Source organism: Strongylocentrotus purpuratus, unplaced genomic scaffold, assembly GCF_000002235.5.
Source record: "Strongylocentrotus purpuratus isolate Spur 01 unplaced genomic scaffold, Spur_5.0 spur5_scaffold_11, whole genome shotgun sequence".
Lineage (NCBI taxonomy): Eukaryota > Metazoa > Echinodermata > Echinoidea > Camarodonta > Strongylocentrotidae > Strongylocentrotus > Strongylocentrotus purpuratus.
The window spans coordinates 20802660-20818785 of record NW_022145596.1 but is presented as its reverse complement, the minus strand read 5'-3'; the positions used below and the strand labels follow the sequence as shown (position 1 = coordinate 20818785).

General features: G+C 37.6%; 1 protein-coding gene across 1 annotated transcript; it reads right to left on the bottom strand.

The window, feature by feature from the left end:
- Positions 1–3396: 3396 nt before the first annotated feature.
- On the bottom strand, positions 3397–15982 carry LOC588195 (acidic repeat-containing protein). The gene is made up of 10 exons (XM_787891.5): positions 15764–15982; positions 13631–14784; positions 13032–13075; positions 12135–12352; positions 11245–11368; positions 9952–10214; positions 9419–9548; positions 8287–8383; positions 7526–7633; positions 3397–5849 (listed from the first exon to the last, which is right to left on the bottom strand). Exons 1-10 carry the CDS (start codon positions 15872–15874, stop codon positions 5597–5599), a joined length of 2502 nt encoding a protein of 833 aa, XP_792984.3. The 5' UTR covers positions 15875–15982; the 3' UTR covers positions 3397–5596.
- Between the last annotated feature and the right edge of the window lie 144 nt (positions 15983–16126).

The window sequence follows — 16126 nt, the reverse complement described above, 5'->3', positions numbered from 1 at the left end:
TGAATCGCCCGCGTGACTGCGGCGTATAGTGGAGCAGAATATTGTGCCCACTTTCACATGATATGAGGAGAGATTGTCAGCTTTCGAGGCTCCATGTTATAAAAATTACACATTCGGGCACAGGGGCGGCGGAGCGTCTTTCAAAGTGAGGGGGTGCACCAACAAAAAAGGGCACTTTCCGGAAAAAAGGCACCTACTAAGGGAAATCTCAAATTTGTTAGACATTGGTATATACCCCTAAATTGTGATTACATTATCAGGGATGATTTCAATGTTTGTTTCTCTTTGTACATGCTCCAAGACACTGCTTCAGCATCATACTTTGCAAAAAATGCAGAAATAAAATCAAAAAATATATATTTGGGTGTGATGGTCTGAATATTTATTTGCGCGAGCGAGCATGCACAATTTTATAGATTTGTGAGGTCGCAGTGCGAAAAATTACATCTTCTAAAGAGGAGAGAACAATTCTAAAGTTTAAGCACAATCTAATCATGAAAGACTGAACAGATCTTTAATAAGATATATAATTATATCAATGTTAAATGCGAGAGAGCGTAGCGAGCGAGCTTTGTGTTCAATTTAAGAAAAAGTTGTTCTTTGTTGCTTTAAATTTGGAGCACATAATTATTATGGTAAACGGAATGGGGGTACGTATCCAAAAGGAAAAGGACACTTATTATAAAAAAAAATAACAAATAAAGAAGAGTTTCTGTCAAAGTAAAAAGGGGATTTATCGATCGGAGGTGAAAATGAGGCAATTGATAAGGAATACTCACCAGAGATAAGAAAGGAATTAATTAGAAAGGAAACGAGCAGGTGTCTATATAAAAGGGGCACTCATCAGAGATGAAAAGTGTCACTTATTACTGAGTTAAAGGGGATACCTCTCAAATTTGAATCTATCAGAGTTGTCAGAATAGGCATTTATGAGAAGGGGGAAGTGGCTCTTATTAAACACTAATAAAAGGGGCATTTATCAAAAGGAAAGAGGGAACTTATTTGAAAAATAAAGGGAGCGCGTGTATAAATAGAAGGTGGCGCTTATCAGAGGTGAGAAGTAGCACTCATCAAAGATGAAAGGGGCACTTATCAGAAGGGGAAGGTGCACTTATTACTAAATAAAGAGAGCCCCTGTTAAAAACAAAAGGGGAACCTGTCAGATTTGATTAGAGACAGTCATCAAAGGTGGTAAGAGGCACTTATAGGAAATGGGAACGGGCACATATAAGAACTAAAAAGGGGCACTTATCTGAAGTAAAAGGGGGCACCTTCCCTACATAAAGAGGGGCACTTGAGGGGTACTTGAACAAGTGGGGACATTGTGCGCCTTCCCAATCCCTTTCCTATTTTCGCCATGTTCTACTATTCGTTTATGCCCATTTTGACGTCTTCATAAGACATTCACATCTCTGATTTTTATTAATTTTCCATGATGTATGTATACTACATCATTACAGTAAAAATAACAATACATGAAAAACCTGAATTAGAACTGTTCGTAAAACTTTCACTCAATGACGAATCCATGATTCTCTGGCCGGGGGGGGGGGGGAGGATTGGCCGGGAATATCTGTTACATGGATTTTTTGGTTTGTATTTTCAACCCAAAAGTACATAACAATAAAAAAAACACGGAATTAAATCACATCACAAAGGAAAGTTAACAGGAATTCAATTTCCTAAACATTACGCAAGCCACCTATATTAATCAATGGAGGTTTTTATGAGAGCGATACGCGCATATCATGGAAATGTTGTGAGCAGATGGGAAAGCTTGAGAAGACCTGAACCCCTGAACGCTAGCGTACTGATGGGGGGGGGGGGTATTTCTTATTCGATACCAGTGATTTACAAATGTTACTGAAATGACTAGATTTTCCGGTATTTTTCTCAATTTTTGTGTAAGTCATATACCTTTTTATGCGTTTGTTGGAAATTTAGAAATTCCCAAATTTACAGTCGGGCGAAGAATATGATTATTTAGAAGCCTTCATGTCAGGGCCTGCAGAAACGGCTGGGCTCGGGGGCTCGAGCCCCCTCACTTTAAAAAAAAAGTCACAAATAAGGTATCAAAATATGCTCATATGCTCGGACCCCACCAAGAGCCCTAAGACGGTCTCCTGGATGCTCAGCTGACCATAATTGAATACCTAAAACTCTTAGGTTCCGGGGGCTCTGCCCCCTGGACCAACACTAAGGGCCCTAAAGCGGGCCCCTGGATGCTCATCTGACCGTAATTAAATACCTAAAACCCATTAGCTTCCGGACCACGTAAATGGCCTTAAATAGGGCCCCTGGATGATAACCTAACTGTAATTAATACCTAAAACACCTGAGCTTCCGGGGGCTCTGCCCCCAGGACTCTCCGCCAATTAGTGACCTAACAGTGTCACAAATAAGGTATCTAAATATGCTTATCTTTAATACCGTAATTTAATGCCTAAAAACCCTGAGCTTCCAGGGGCTCAGCCCCTTGACCCCCCGCCGGGGCTTCCAAACGTTTTTGCTCATTACGCCACTGCCCCTGAAAGGTGAGCCCCCTGTAACGTCCCCCCCCCCATCCCAAACTGCTTCCGGCGCGCCTGAGTAGATATATATAAATGAAATGACACCGGCGCATAAGTCTATTTCAGACTGAGCTGGAAACATATTGGAAAGTTGCTAACAATAAGAATTATCATTCAGTGTGGTTGAAGAAAAAAAGTGACTTGCCTCTTAAGTTACTTCCTCAATCTTTTTTGCAATGTATTTACTTTTTAGAGGATTTATTTATAAGGTGTTTATTTTTATTTTGTAATCTCTGAAAGGTGAGCCCCCTGTAACGTCCCCCCCCCCCCCATCCCAAACTGCTTCCGGCGCGCCTGAGTAGATATATATAAATGAAATGACACCGGCGCATAAGTCTATTTCAGACTGAGCTGGAAACATATTGGAAAGTTGCTAACAATAAGAATTATCATTCAGTGTGGTTGAAGAAAAAAAGTGACTTGCCTCTTAAGTTACTTCCTCAATCTTTTTTGCAATGTATTTACTTTTTAGAGGATTTATTTATAAGGTGTTTATTTTTATTTTGTAATCTTCATCTTGAAACAATAATACTGTAGAATTATGAAATAGCATTTTAAATAAAAAATTCTGTCACAATTGTGTCACTCATTGCACGTGTTGAAGAAAAAAGCGAAACCTGCCTATTAAGGTCACCCAAGGGAAAACGAAACAGGTTCTCAACACACAGTTATTTCTCGAGGGAGACAAAGTTCATGGCAACTATACAAAGATGGCTGTTATAGAGAGGTGGCCACTAAAACAGGTTTGACTGTATACAAATTTAAACAAAACAAACCTTCACTAATCCTTTGTACAAGACCGAAATATAAACAATTCTAAATGAAACATATTTTCGAATGTGCTGTGCACTTTATTATCAAAAACATTGCACAACACCATTCCTACTCACACAGACATACATGTATATACAAGTTTGTGCTTAAAAATCGCTGGGCAGATGGATTTGTTATTCTTTCCTGAGCCAAGACATAAGTAAATCTGGGCCCTGCTTATAAAGAGTTATACAAAAGAAGTCTTCCAATCAATTGCAAATTTACAGTCTCCCTCCTCTTAAGTACATAGTTATGATTGACATCAATAACAAATAAGTTCCGATTAATATTGACTCTTTACAAGACAGAGCCCAGTATATTGCATTTAATCTTTGAATACAAAGTAATGTGGTATTTTACAACTACCTGACGTTATGTATCAAGTCTGTTTTGTTTGCCCCAATTATTAATTCAAACCAGAATACCAAGTAAGGCTCCAGCAACAATTGCTTCGAGCTTTATTCATTAGAGAATTACGGCTAGGGTCACGATCAGGGCTGCAATTGGGTATAGGGTTAGGTTTAAGGTTAGGGTTACAATTAGGCTTTAGGTTAGGTTACATTTAAGGTTAGGGTTGCAATTGGGTTTTAGTGTAGCTTATGTTTAGGGTAAGGGTTGCAATTGGATATTAGGTTAGGGTAAGGGTTGCAATTGGGTTTTAGGTTAGGTTTATATTTAGGGTTAGCATTAGGTTCAGTGTTTGGACCAGAGTTAAAGTTGAGCACCTGATACCTGAGCAGGTATTGTAGCCATCACATATGATGACAATCATTATTGTAGATTACAAATACTGTCAAAAACAAAATTTCTTTTCATGATATACATGTGCAAATAAAAACCTGACAAAAATACCTTTTTAAGATAATCAGCCATGTTGCATAAGGTTTCACTGATTACAGCTAAAATACAGCTTTCTGCTTTTTGCAAATCATTGACAAAGTCTTAGATACTATTCTTTATGACGCCTATCCTTGTCGGGTAATTACTAGATCATTTATCATAATTCTAAACAATGCAAATCACAAACATGATGATTACCATAACAATCATTTTTTATTTATTACTCTACGACAAGCACTGACTTACACGAGTCATAAGTATGATCCTTTTTTTGGGTTAAGGATTGCAATTGGGTTTTAGGATGATAATTACATCTTGTTAAAAAGTGTACAGGACACATCCTAATTTTTCTTAAAAGCTCTGATATTGAAAGGGAAATGTTCATTGTAGCATACATTCCTAAATTTTATAGTACAAATGCATGTACATACAAAGGTCAATGGAAAAATGTACCAAATCTTCTTCACCATATAATTATGCATGGACTTGTTAATGCATGCTACCAAACCCACATTTTTATTTCCCTGTTCACATAATACTGCAAAGATTTGGATTAGCAACAACAACAAAAATATATACAACAAATTGCAAGGTTCTAGACATAATTGGCACAATAATGGCAAAATGAATGCACTGTACTACACATAATTGACACAATGGTAAAATGTTGATAATGGAAATTATTCTTTGCATGAATTTGAAGTAAAGCATTTTGATAAAATCAAGTCAGAAATCATCTTAATATGCTAACATGCTAAAAATGAATTACATAATTTAAGAGTAAAAACTTAATTCTCTCTCACCAAAACTTTGAACAACTAGTTTACCCATTTCCATTGTTTAATGACACATGAACTTGGCTCACATATTGTGATATATGTAAATTAGTTTCAAAATGGAATTTTCTCTTTGAAGAATATCTTTATCTCTCTATTCACTTTTTTTTCTTCCAAATAATATATCTCTTCTGTTAAAATAAGAATACCTTTTTTTCAGCCTTCTTCGCAACAGCCAGTTTTGCTCAGAGAGTAGTTTGGTGAATAATTTCTTTCAAACAATGATTTATGAATATCAAAACATACTTTTACTTGAAAATAATGAATATATCTGTTAAAAGTATGAAAAATTATGCTTTTTTTTTCAAGAGCTTTGTGCAATTGGATTGGAATATAACTCCACTTCTTTTACCTTTTCTTTCAAAACATCATAATCTTTTCTTCTTGGCCAACTGAAAAAGTGATGCACTTTATGCTTCCATACTGATATTCCAATGCTACAGAACAAGTGAAATACATAGAGCCAATGGAGAAAGTCCCCTGTATGACCTCTATGCTTCTTATTTATGTCTTTCAACAAGACTTGTAGCAATATCTTCATGCATCTGTGATCTTGGTTTTAGAACCAAACTCCTGGCTGAGGAGTCTCATCACTTCAGCGTGTTTGGCGGCCCCATGGGTCTTCTTCACCGAGGCGTAGTTCTCCTTGACGAAGGCGGCGAAGGGGTTGGGTCCCCGCGCCCTGGCTGGTGTGCCGTCCTTCCTCAGGGTGGGCTGGAGTTCCAGGCGCCCGTTGCAGTAGGCACAGCAGAACCTCTTGGTGTCCACGGACTTGGAGTGCCGACCAATACTGAAAGAGAGTTGAGAGATGAGTGTGAGGATACTGGGTTATCTCCCTATAGTCGCATAAGTTGGTACAAGAGGTGTCGAAGTCGAGTGGTTTTAAGCATTTGACTTGAAATACAAAGGTTGTGGGTTCAATCCCCGAGAGAAATAAGGACCTGGGGAGTGGTTCACAAAGACTAAGATCGACATTAAGTTCAAATTTAACTATGGCAGGCCGTTCATGCCACAAACTCCTCTAACCATTCCTGGCATTGGTTACGCAAGTGACGTACAAATCATGGTCACAAATCTACAGAATTTACATTTTTTGATAGTTCATTATTGAAGGAAAAAATATTATCTAAACATCATAATTGAGAGACCAATGGTGACAGCAACCAGCGGCATGAATGGCCTGCCATAGTTAAGTCACAGGGATTCAGTTCACTTTTCCCCTCTCAGGCAGAGTCTTTTTCTTTGTGAAACACTCCGCTGGTAGGATGACAAAAGCCTTTGTGTTGGTAATTGCCATATGATACGATAGGAATACTCATCAGGGAGTGGAGATGGTGCACATTGTGGCTGAAATGGTTCCGATGACCAGGTATCAATATCTGTGAAAACACTTAGTGACACTATTTTGTATTAATCGCTATATAAATCCAGATTATTATTATATTTATTGAACCATGGATCTTGCAAGGAGTCTCAGGCCTTGATTTCCCAGTGGTCACACAGCAGTTTTTACTTGTTACTACCTCGGTCCAACACCAAACCAACTCCAAACTGACTATATTTTGGCAAATTGGAACATATCTTCTTCCGTTTGGTTTGTTGTTGGTCTGGGCCCTATTTCATAAATCTTGTGTTCAATTATAAATGCTAAATATCTATGACAAATTTGCTCTCAGCCAATCAAATGCTGTGATCAAGTTTTATGAAACGCGCCATGGTGTTGGACGTGTTGGGCTGGCAAGAGTAATATCTCCCTGCAAAATGGTCTTTCTAAAAGTGACCAAACCTTTATATGTCACTGCAGCATGCTTTTGGGCAATATGTGTTGGCTTTTGTGGCCCTTTGGAGTGCATGGCTAAGGTGATGTGCCCATGACCTCATAATATTCCAAATTTGTTAGCCGTGTGGACCTCCAACATCATGAACATTTTTACACATTGTGAAAGGTTTGATGATATCAAAATTGTTTGGTCTCGTTGACCTGCAGCCTCGATCTGCCTCACAAATCTGTGATTCAGTGATCTTCCTTTAATGAATGGGGAAAGTCCCCAAATCATGTATAGTTGTATCCATTTGATCACTAAACCAAACACAGAACTCTTCCCTTTTTTTCAATTGTTTATGATATGTTTAGTAAAATGTGTCACTTAAAGATAACCCTCGTGTAATCATATGCTTTTGTAAATATGTTAATTCAGATACCTTAATTTATATATAAACCTATGAACCGGGACCTACATAATACAAGCTTGCTTTTTAGTAGATCCCCCACTTTATTGATTGATTTATATGATTGTATTCTCTGTTATCATGTACATTATGTTTTCTATATTGTATGTTTAGTTATAATAATTACCATTGTTCATTATGTTCAATTATGCTATCTTTGATAAAGTAAAATAAATAAACTTGTAACTTGAAACATGTAGCACTACTGATTGGTCAACATATTGGTGTGACACTTACATGTTCCCACACTGGACACACTTGTACTTGAACTTAGTGGTGATCTCATAGGTGTGACATCGCTTGATGACTGGGATCTCGGGGTGGGCAAGATTGGACTTGGCAGCCCTGCAAAGTAAGAAGATGAAAACAAGTTTTAAAATAGAGGAATATATGAACATGACCTCATAAATGCTACAATGAGATATAGCACAAGATACTATAAATGGAAACATATATAGATATAGATATACAGAGTGAGCATTTGTTATGCTCTGAAAACAAATTGGTTGTTTTTTGCAAAATAATTGATGGAGGTCAGAGGTAAAAGAGTGAATGTGGAGAGAGAAAGAGAGAAAAGAGAGATAAGGGAAAGGGGAGAGAGAAATACAATGGCAAATAGGGATAGAAATAAAGAGGGAAAGTTGGAGAGGAGATGAAAGGAAGAAAAGGGAGAGTGGAGCTGAGAAATGTAGATTAGGTCAAAAGAGAATAGTATCAAGAGAATGCATCTGATAGAGAAACATTGTAGGGAAGAGAAAATTAATATAATGAATCTTGTTGCGTATAGATCATTTGTTCAATTTCATAATGATATTTGAATTTCCCTTCAAACACCTAGTTGAAAATACATAACATTTTGCATACAAAATAATGAAATTAAAAGAGGAATAAATTCCATCTGGGATGCCAAAGATGAAATGATTAAATGCTAACTTAATTTCAATTTTGAGGGTACATCAGAAACGTTATAACAAAAACGATATTAATGGAGAGCTTACCAGTATTTCCAGTACTTTCCATGACCATCACTAACACCATGAATCAGCCAGGCAGCAGCATGGCAAAGCTCATGAACCAATGTGTCTCTCAGACGTTCTATATAGATCCAAAACAAAATGATACATCAAAATAAATATACATACAAGGTTACCATTGTTTCCACCAATTACAAAAATAACAAGAAAAACATTGAAAGTTCATCAAAGAAATTTGAAGTATATGGAACATGGGTGTTTCAGAAACGTTCTAACCGCAAAATATAATGATACATGAAAAGTACAGCAGAAATTCCTAGATAAAAAAAACAACTTCTCACTGAGAATACTTGACAAAAAAAGGTGAAAATCAAAGTACAGTGAAACTTGTGTATAAAGAAGGCTCAAGGGAAACATGAAAAGCTGTCTTTATAGGCAGGTGGTCTTTATGTACAGGTTCCTTTATTACAGGCTTCAATGAGAAACCTTCTTCAAGGGAAATTAAAAATGTGGCTTTTTTGACATGTGGTTGCTAAAGCAGGTTTGACTGCAATTGCCAGTATACCACTTTGGCATAGCACAAAAATTGGCATGTCTTTCACTTGTTCTCAACCCAAAATAAAATAATGCCTAAAAAAAATCAGTCCTTTCTGGTGTGATGGATTTCTACCCACCCCCTCCAAAACATGAAAGATGTAAATACAAATATTGACTGCTCTGAGAGACACAGTTAAAACTATTGTCGGAGGTGATCTCTTGTTTTAATAATTTTGTTTTTTTAATTTAAAAAAATTGTTGATTCAGGATATAAAACAAATATACCCTGTCTTCTTTTCGAGGTACTGGTTATAACTATGGGCCTATGTGACTCCAATAGTCACCTTTTGCCCATAGATTAACCAGAACCTCTCAAGACAGTGTATATTTGTATACTATAGATATGAGTAAATTGCAACTTGCAATTTCACTGTACCACACCAAGATTAAAAAAATGTAATACCTAAGTCAGGCCTACAAGACCAACACCACACTGTTAATAGACCAAACAGAAAATTATATCATCCCAAATACCGGCAGCCATTATTTTGTTGTAAATTTTATGTCATTTTGGAGTTGGGGTGTGGCCGTATGACTGGGATATAACAGGTTTACATACCAGCCGTGTCACACACTTTGACCGAGAGCTCAATCCTAGCTGTCCTCTCACTAAGCCTCTTCTTGTAGAAGCAGAATCCAGCGGTCTTCCTCATCCTGTTGTTCCATGTGACGCTGAAATCAGATGGTAGCTGTGAAAAAATGGAGCGGTAAAATACATGTGTAATCATTTGTATATAAAGAGGAATATTTATGGCTGGGGGTCCTGAAGCTACATAGGTCTTTAAATGATGCAGGTATATTTATGCTGTTCCAATAAGCTATTCAATATGCAGTAAAATTTAAACAAGGATACAAATTACTTGTACTGGTCAAATTCTTCAACTATTTTAGTTTTGTAAAGTAAGGATAAATAAATAATAGAAAGAAGTTATAACCTTTCTCAACAATCTAAACAATGTACAGAAAGACATGTGTTATGTAGATGAAGTGAAAGAAAGGTCACATTTTAAGAACTTTATTTCTAGAAATAAACATCTGGGGACAAAACTATACATTGTAAATATATGCAGTTGTTTCATCATAATATGTTACCTTGTTCTCGAAGACACTTTCATTGTACAGCTTGAAGAGTTTCTGAGTGAGCTCGTCCTTGTTCCTCTTGAAGTCGCTCACGTACCTCGACCTGGTGGACATTCCCTTCCCCGGGGTGGAGAGAGAGGCAAGGAACGACACCGGGGCGGGTCGCTCGGTGCGGGAGGGGGTGCTGAAGCATCGGTTGGTGGGCAGAGTGGTAGGGTGGAGCGGGCGTCGCTGCTTGGCTGGGGTTTTCTTTGATGAGGTGGTTGAAGTTGATGCTGATGAACACCGTGCAGAAAGAGAGAGAGAATATCAAGATCCGTACAGGTACTTTCATCATATACAGGTGTAAATAAAACATGTAAAAGACAAATTACATGTAGTCAAATCTAGCAGGTAAAGGCTTGTTCAAATGTGGGGGCACGGTAAACCGCAACTCTTTCTTTGTTATTTTTTTTAATTAAAAGGTAAATAAATGGCAAGAGGAGACAAACAACAAAAGTAGCTGCACACAAGATAGATTCTACAGATACACACTCTCTTTGTGTTTTAAGATACACAACTGTGAAGTATATTATATATTTAAAAATTATATGTGAATTAACCCTTACAGGCCTTAGACCTATTATTACCATTTTTATTAAGTATTTGGCATTACCTGTGCCTGGGAAGAGAACTGAATCACTGTGTGTCTCGGGTCTCTCCTCCCAGTATAACAAAGGTTGTGCAGATACACCAGAGTTTCCCCCTACTCTCATACAAATAATACAATGGGTTCATAACTTTAAGGTGGCGACTGTCCTCTACATGGGGCCTTAAATTTAATGTCCTATCCGAGGGTGTTTTCCATTGTAACTAGCATGCATCTATGTAACAGGGAAGGGTCACGCTAACGCACAATGCAAGCTTCAGTCATCCGCCTGGGTTGGGTTAGATTCAACCAATCATGTGAAAGAATATGTTTTGACTAATACGTGATGATACAAATTTTGCCAGGAAACTGCCTACTAATTGATATATTTGGTTAATCATTATATCTATCCGGACTGGATAGATATTGTGTAGTCTCATATACATCTTTCTGTGTACAGTGCTTGTAACTTTACCAAGACTGGGCCAAATTTCTTATCAATTTTGATGATTCCAGAATCTTGCAGTACACACCAATACTTATAAGCTAGATGATCAACTTTTTCTGATTAATTCCACAACATTTCTTTCACAATGCAATCGGATGACCAGAACTGGTCTATACCTTTAAAAACACCACAAAGAAATCTTTGTTCCGAATACCATGATATTTCACACCTTTTGAACTTGGTTTTCTGAGAGAGGGCGTGTGACTTGGTATCACAAAGACGTCTTCATCATCATCTGAGGAGGATAGAAGCTGGCTGAGGATGCTTCCAGAACGACTGCCCACAGTTGGATGCTAACCATTAGGAATGATAAATATGGGAGTACCTTTATTGCGTGTATTTCAAAGCGCTTGTATAGTTAAATACTTTTTAAAGCCCTCTGCACAAGTTTGGCATGGAGGGATTAGACCTCCCTGCAAGGTCACTGGCAGGTGGTTATCTCATCAAATCAGCTCTCAATTAACATAAAAAAAAGGGAATCATGGGGATCAACGGGTACCGCTTAGGGATTGTTGGCTGTATAGAGGGCGCAAGTAGCTATCAATAGTGCAGTGGGGCTTTAAAGAAGAGATTTAAATCTATGACATCTCTGCAATTTAAATCTACTGTAAGTTTCTGTCTGACATTAATTAAATAATTTTAAACTTAAAAGTACAATTCACTTTGATATTGGATACTTTATGTGATATTAATTATACTTTATAGCTCATGAAGCTAAACAGTTAACTACAATAATCTGTATCAGGTTAACTATTATCTTTAATGTAACTAGTAATGTATAACAGACTACATCTTGAATTTGTCGAGAAAGGATTAAGGAATTCCTTACAAAAAAGAAGGGACCGTTGTATGAACTTTGTTGTAGTTATTTTGTATAAATTCATATACAAGTAATATCTACAAGTGCTGGATATTAACATGACCATAAGACTTTAATTATTCAAAAATACTGACCCAGCTGGAAGTTCATCCGTCTGTGTCTCTTCAATACTTTCAGACATTTCTTCTTTATATGTGAAATATATTATTTTGTTTAATACCACCATAACATCTGTGTACCTTCTTAGTTGTTTTCTTTCCACTCGTAAGTGGATTATCCAGATTGATGACCTTATGATAGAAGACATCGTTGTCGTTGTCGTCATCACTCTTGCTATCGAGGGGCGTGTCATTGATGAAGTCATCGTCATCATCATCAACCACATAGACGCCCTCCTCCGAGTCCGATTGTCCGCCCTGCTGCTTTAGATGTTGGGGTGTCTTGACAGCTTTCAGGACTAGCCATGGTTGAAGATCAAAGGTGGAGCAGATTTTAAAGTTTAGACTTGTACAGAAAGGATGTCAGATAAGATAGCACCAAAGGCAATTCACTGTCTACTGATGTTACAAGATATGCATGAGTATTTGCATGAAAGATCCCAATATCCTGGTAACTATGATTCAATTCATTAGTTTCATCTTCTTATGGTATATTGACTTATGGATCCTGCTGAGTATTGTCGTAGAAGTATAAGCGCATAAGACATTCTTATGTAATGTGTTATGTGCTATACAAGAATGATATTATTATTATTATTATTAAAAACTTGCCCATATTTATGCTGGAATTTCTGTCATATATCCTAAACTTAGAAATCAAAGGGAAAGTAATGAAAATAATACCATAAATAACATACTGGTACATATTTTGTAACTCAACTCTTGACTGACTAGCACAAAATGTTCCAGGCAAAGAAATTACTGCAAGAAATTCAACTTCAGTGTACCTACATGCATGTGACAAGGAAAATGAGCAATTAAATATAAGTATATTGGTAAATGGTAAATAATCTTTTCCACACCCCCTCCTCTCCTGCAATATGATTGTGAATTGGTGGGGGTTTCATAATCATGCTGCTTTTGAAGAAAAAATATCACATATTTACAGGATTAAGATTCTCCTTTTTTTTTACTCACATGATTCAAAGTCATCATCACTACTAGAGTCTTGACGTCTGGTCCTGGCAAATGAAATTAATGAAAAATATATATATTATACAACATATATATTTTACAAGTCAACTGAGTATGAACAATGACGCCCACAACAAATTATTTGAGACAATTTATTTAAAAAAATCTTTATGAAGAAGAGGGTATATGATTGATAGGAATTGGTAGACGGGATACCTAAGCCATCTCGAATTTGACAAAAAATATACATATTATTTAAAAAAATTATTATCATTATTATTATTAAGTTTTTGGCATCACCCATGCCTGGAAGGCGAAAAGTGAACTGAATCATTGTAACCCCCTGTAACTGATTAGGGGTCTCTGAATGCAACTCCAAAAAAATCAACAAAAAAATTAAGAATCACAAACTAATTTGCTGAAAGACAAGTTGTATTACATGTACATTAATTTCTTTATTAAAGGTACCGCTGTACTGGAAGGCATGAAATCACATCTTTTATGAAAGAAGACCTAATCTACTACTAAATATTGTGAGCACTTTAAAAGGATTCATTTCCTAAGAATTTGCTATGGAAAGGGAAATTGAGACAACATCATACCTTGCTTTCCGAAAAGATTCTGCATTGGTGTTGAGGGTCTCTCTGTCTTTCTTCTGTAACACTTGATCATCCCTGTCACTTGCTTTTCTTTCCTCTTCTCCGTCGTCTTCAGCCTCCAACCTTGCCTCCCCTTTAAGGATTCCATCAACCTTATCCTCCTGCCCACTTACTTCTTCTTTTTCTTCATCCATCCATTCATTGTCCAATACAAGTGGAGCGGCTCTTGGGTTAGCACAACTTCTCCTTCTGTTCTTCCTGCTTGCTGTTTCCTTCCTCTTGTTCTCGAGATGATTTTGTGCCAACCTTTCAGTTAAACTTGGAATGTTAGCACCAAAGATATCCCCAAAATCGTCATCGTTATCATTAGAGTCAATGTTGGATTCATCATCATTGCTGTCAGAGTTCAAAGTTCGCGATGGAGATGGCGCTGATGAGCTGGGCTTTGGAGGAGGGGACATGAGCCACTTCATGGGTTGAGGTGACTCTGTAAAGTCTTCAGTGAAAATGTTTGAAACATCATCTTCAGAATCTTTCTTTGCTGCCCCTGTAGAAGTACAGAAACCCTTGTAAGAGCTTTCGCTAAGTTTTCTGTTACTGGATACCACATCTTCATCACTGCTGGATGTCCTTTCATTTCTGGATGGAGCTTCATTTTCCTTATTTTCAAATGCCTTGTCCTCGCTGGAATGTCTCGTTTTCTCTTGCCTATCCCCTTCCGACCCTCTAGAGGGCTCATCTGCATGTTCAGGCTTACCATGTAAAGGATGTTCCTCCCATTCGAACCCAGTCCTCCAAGCATCATCATGCAAGCTAGGTGAAGCAGCTGAATCAATTTCTGCAGAAACAACAGGAGCTGTTTCTCTCAAGACTTCAACAGTTTTGCCTTCCTCTTCGTGGGCAACTGAAATGTCGGCACTGCAAGCTTTTTCTGCCTGGAACTCCAACTTCAAATTTCTGGAGATACCAGCTATACAGGATGAAGAATCCTGACTTGGATCACTTAACCCGCTTGAGAATGGTGGTGCCCCAGAAGGCTTGCTCTGTTTATTTGAAGGGTCTCTGGTTTTCTTTTTGGTGTTCGTTTGGCTCTTCTTCTTTTTCTTAGCTGAAGCAGCCACTCTTTTGCTCTTCTTTTTCTTTGTGCTTTGGGAAAGCTGTAATTCAAATGGAAAAGAAATTGATTACATGTATTATAATGTGTTTGGATATCGGGGTCCAGGATGTTTGTTTAGTAGTCTCAAAATCATTTTCACTTGTTATCTTCACTTCTCAAGTACAGCCTAACAATACAGGCTAGTATGATGCCCTCTCCTTTTAAAATGAAGTGAGAAGATGACTTTTCCTGCTGGTTTACATTGTCCATAAATTCAAAAAGCTTCTACAGTGAACAGATTTTAATCTATGAACAGCAACTTCTCAACTGCTACTCCAAGTCAAATATATAAATCGATATATTCAACATTTTATGCAATGAACAACATCTGTCAATATTTATAAGAATTTCACAAGTATTTACCACTCTAATGAGTGCAGTTTTGAACATATCTGGAGTTGTTATTTCTTAGATCAAGACTACATACATGCCTTGATTGAGAAATAATGGCCCCTATTATTTAGGCCCTAGGTCGCCCTACTTCTATTTTCAGATCTAGATTTTTATGATTTATCAATAATATTTTCAATATCATTAATTATCAACACCATCATCATCATCATCATCAGTAGGGGCGCTCTTCTTCTTCTTCTTCATCTTCCATCATCATCATCTCAGCATGGTATCCAGACAACGCTTAGCTTAGAAGCATCAACGTCTAGAGGTGGTGTCGCTTCCGTGCAATGTTATTTTTAAATTGATGCATGGTTCTTTTGGAGGCATAGACCTAGTTTAAAGGTTTGTGTAGATCATCATCATCATCATCATCATCATCATCATCATCATCATCATCATCATCATCATCTCCACCACCATCTCCACCACCATTTTAGATCAGACCGAGTGTCCTAGCACAGTGCACAGCACAGCTCACTGGGTAAACGGAGCTGAGCTCCCAGCTCCCCAGCCCGCGGCCTCCTGGCACGTTACCCTGCCCTGCGCTCCCGGCCTCCCGAGTATCCCGGGGAGGCGGTACCTACCTGCTCAAACAACTCGTCAAAATTTGCGTCACACTTCCAACCGAGTTTATTGGAAACCCGGTCAAAGAGTGTATTCAGATCGTCGTCACTTCCAGCAGGATTGTCTCCCATTTTGTCTGCATTCGATAACAACTTCGAGTAGAAAAAGCCTAAAATGAACGCAAGTGGAGCTGCTAGCAGGCACTTTTATTTTTAAATCAACCCGCCTGTTGCCGAATGTGAGTAGGCTAATCGCTAGCTAGATATACATACTATTACTACAAACAGAATGATAACATTTTTGAAATAAGTCAAACCACTGTAATGAAAGAATTATAAATGTTTCAAATATTAAATTACTACATTTTTTCCGTGGATTAAGAC

Excerpts from the sequence above, each read along its gene's own strand:
- LOC588195 (XM_787891.5), bottom strand. The coding sequence starts at position 15,874 with ATGGGAGACAATCCTGCTGGAAGTGACGACGATCTGAATACACTCTTT. Across the intron at positions 11,369-12,134 it reads GAAAGAAAACAACTAAGAAG|CATCCAACTGTGGGCAGTCG; the intron begins GTACACAGATGT and ends CCTAATGGTTAG. Across the intron at positions 8,384-9,418 it reads CAAAGTGTGTGACACGGCTG|AACGTCTGAGAGACACATTG; the intron begins GTATGTAAACCT and ends GGATCTATATAG.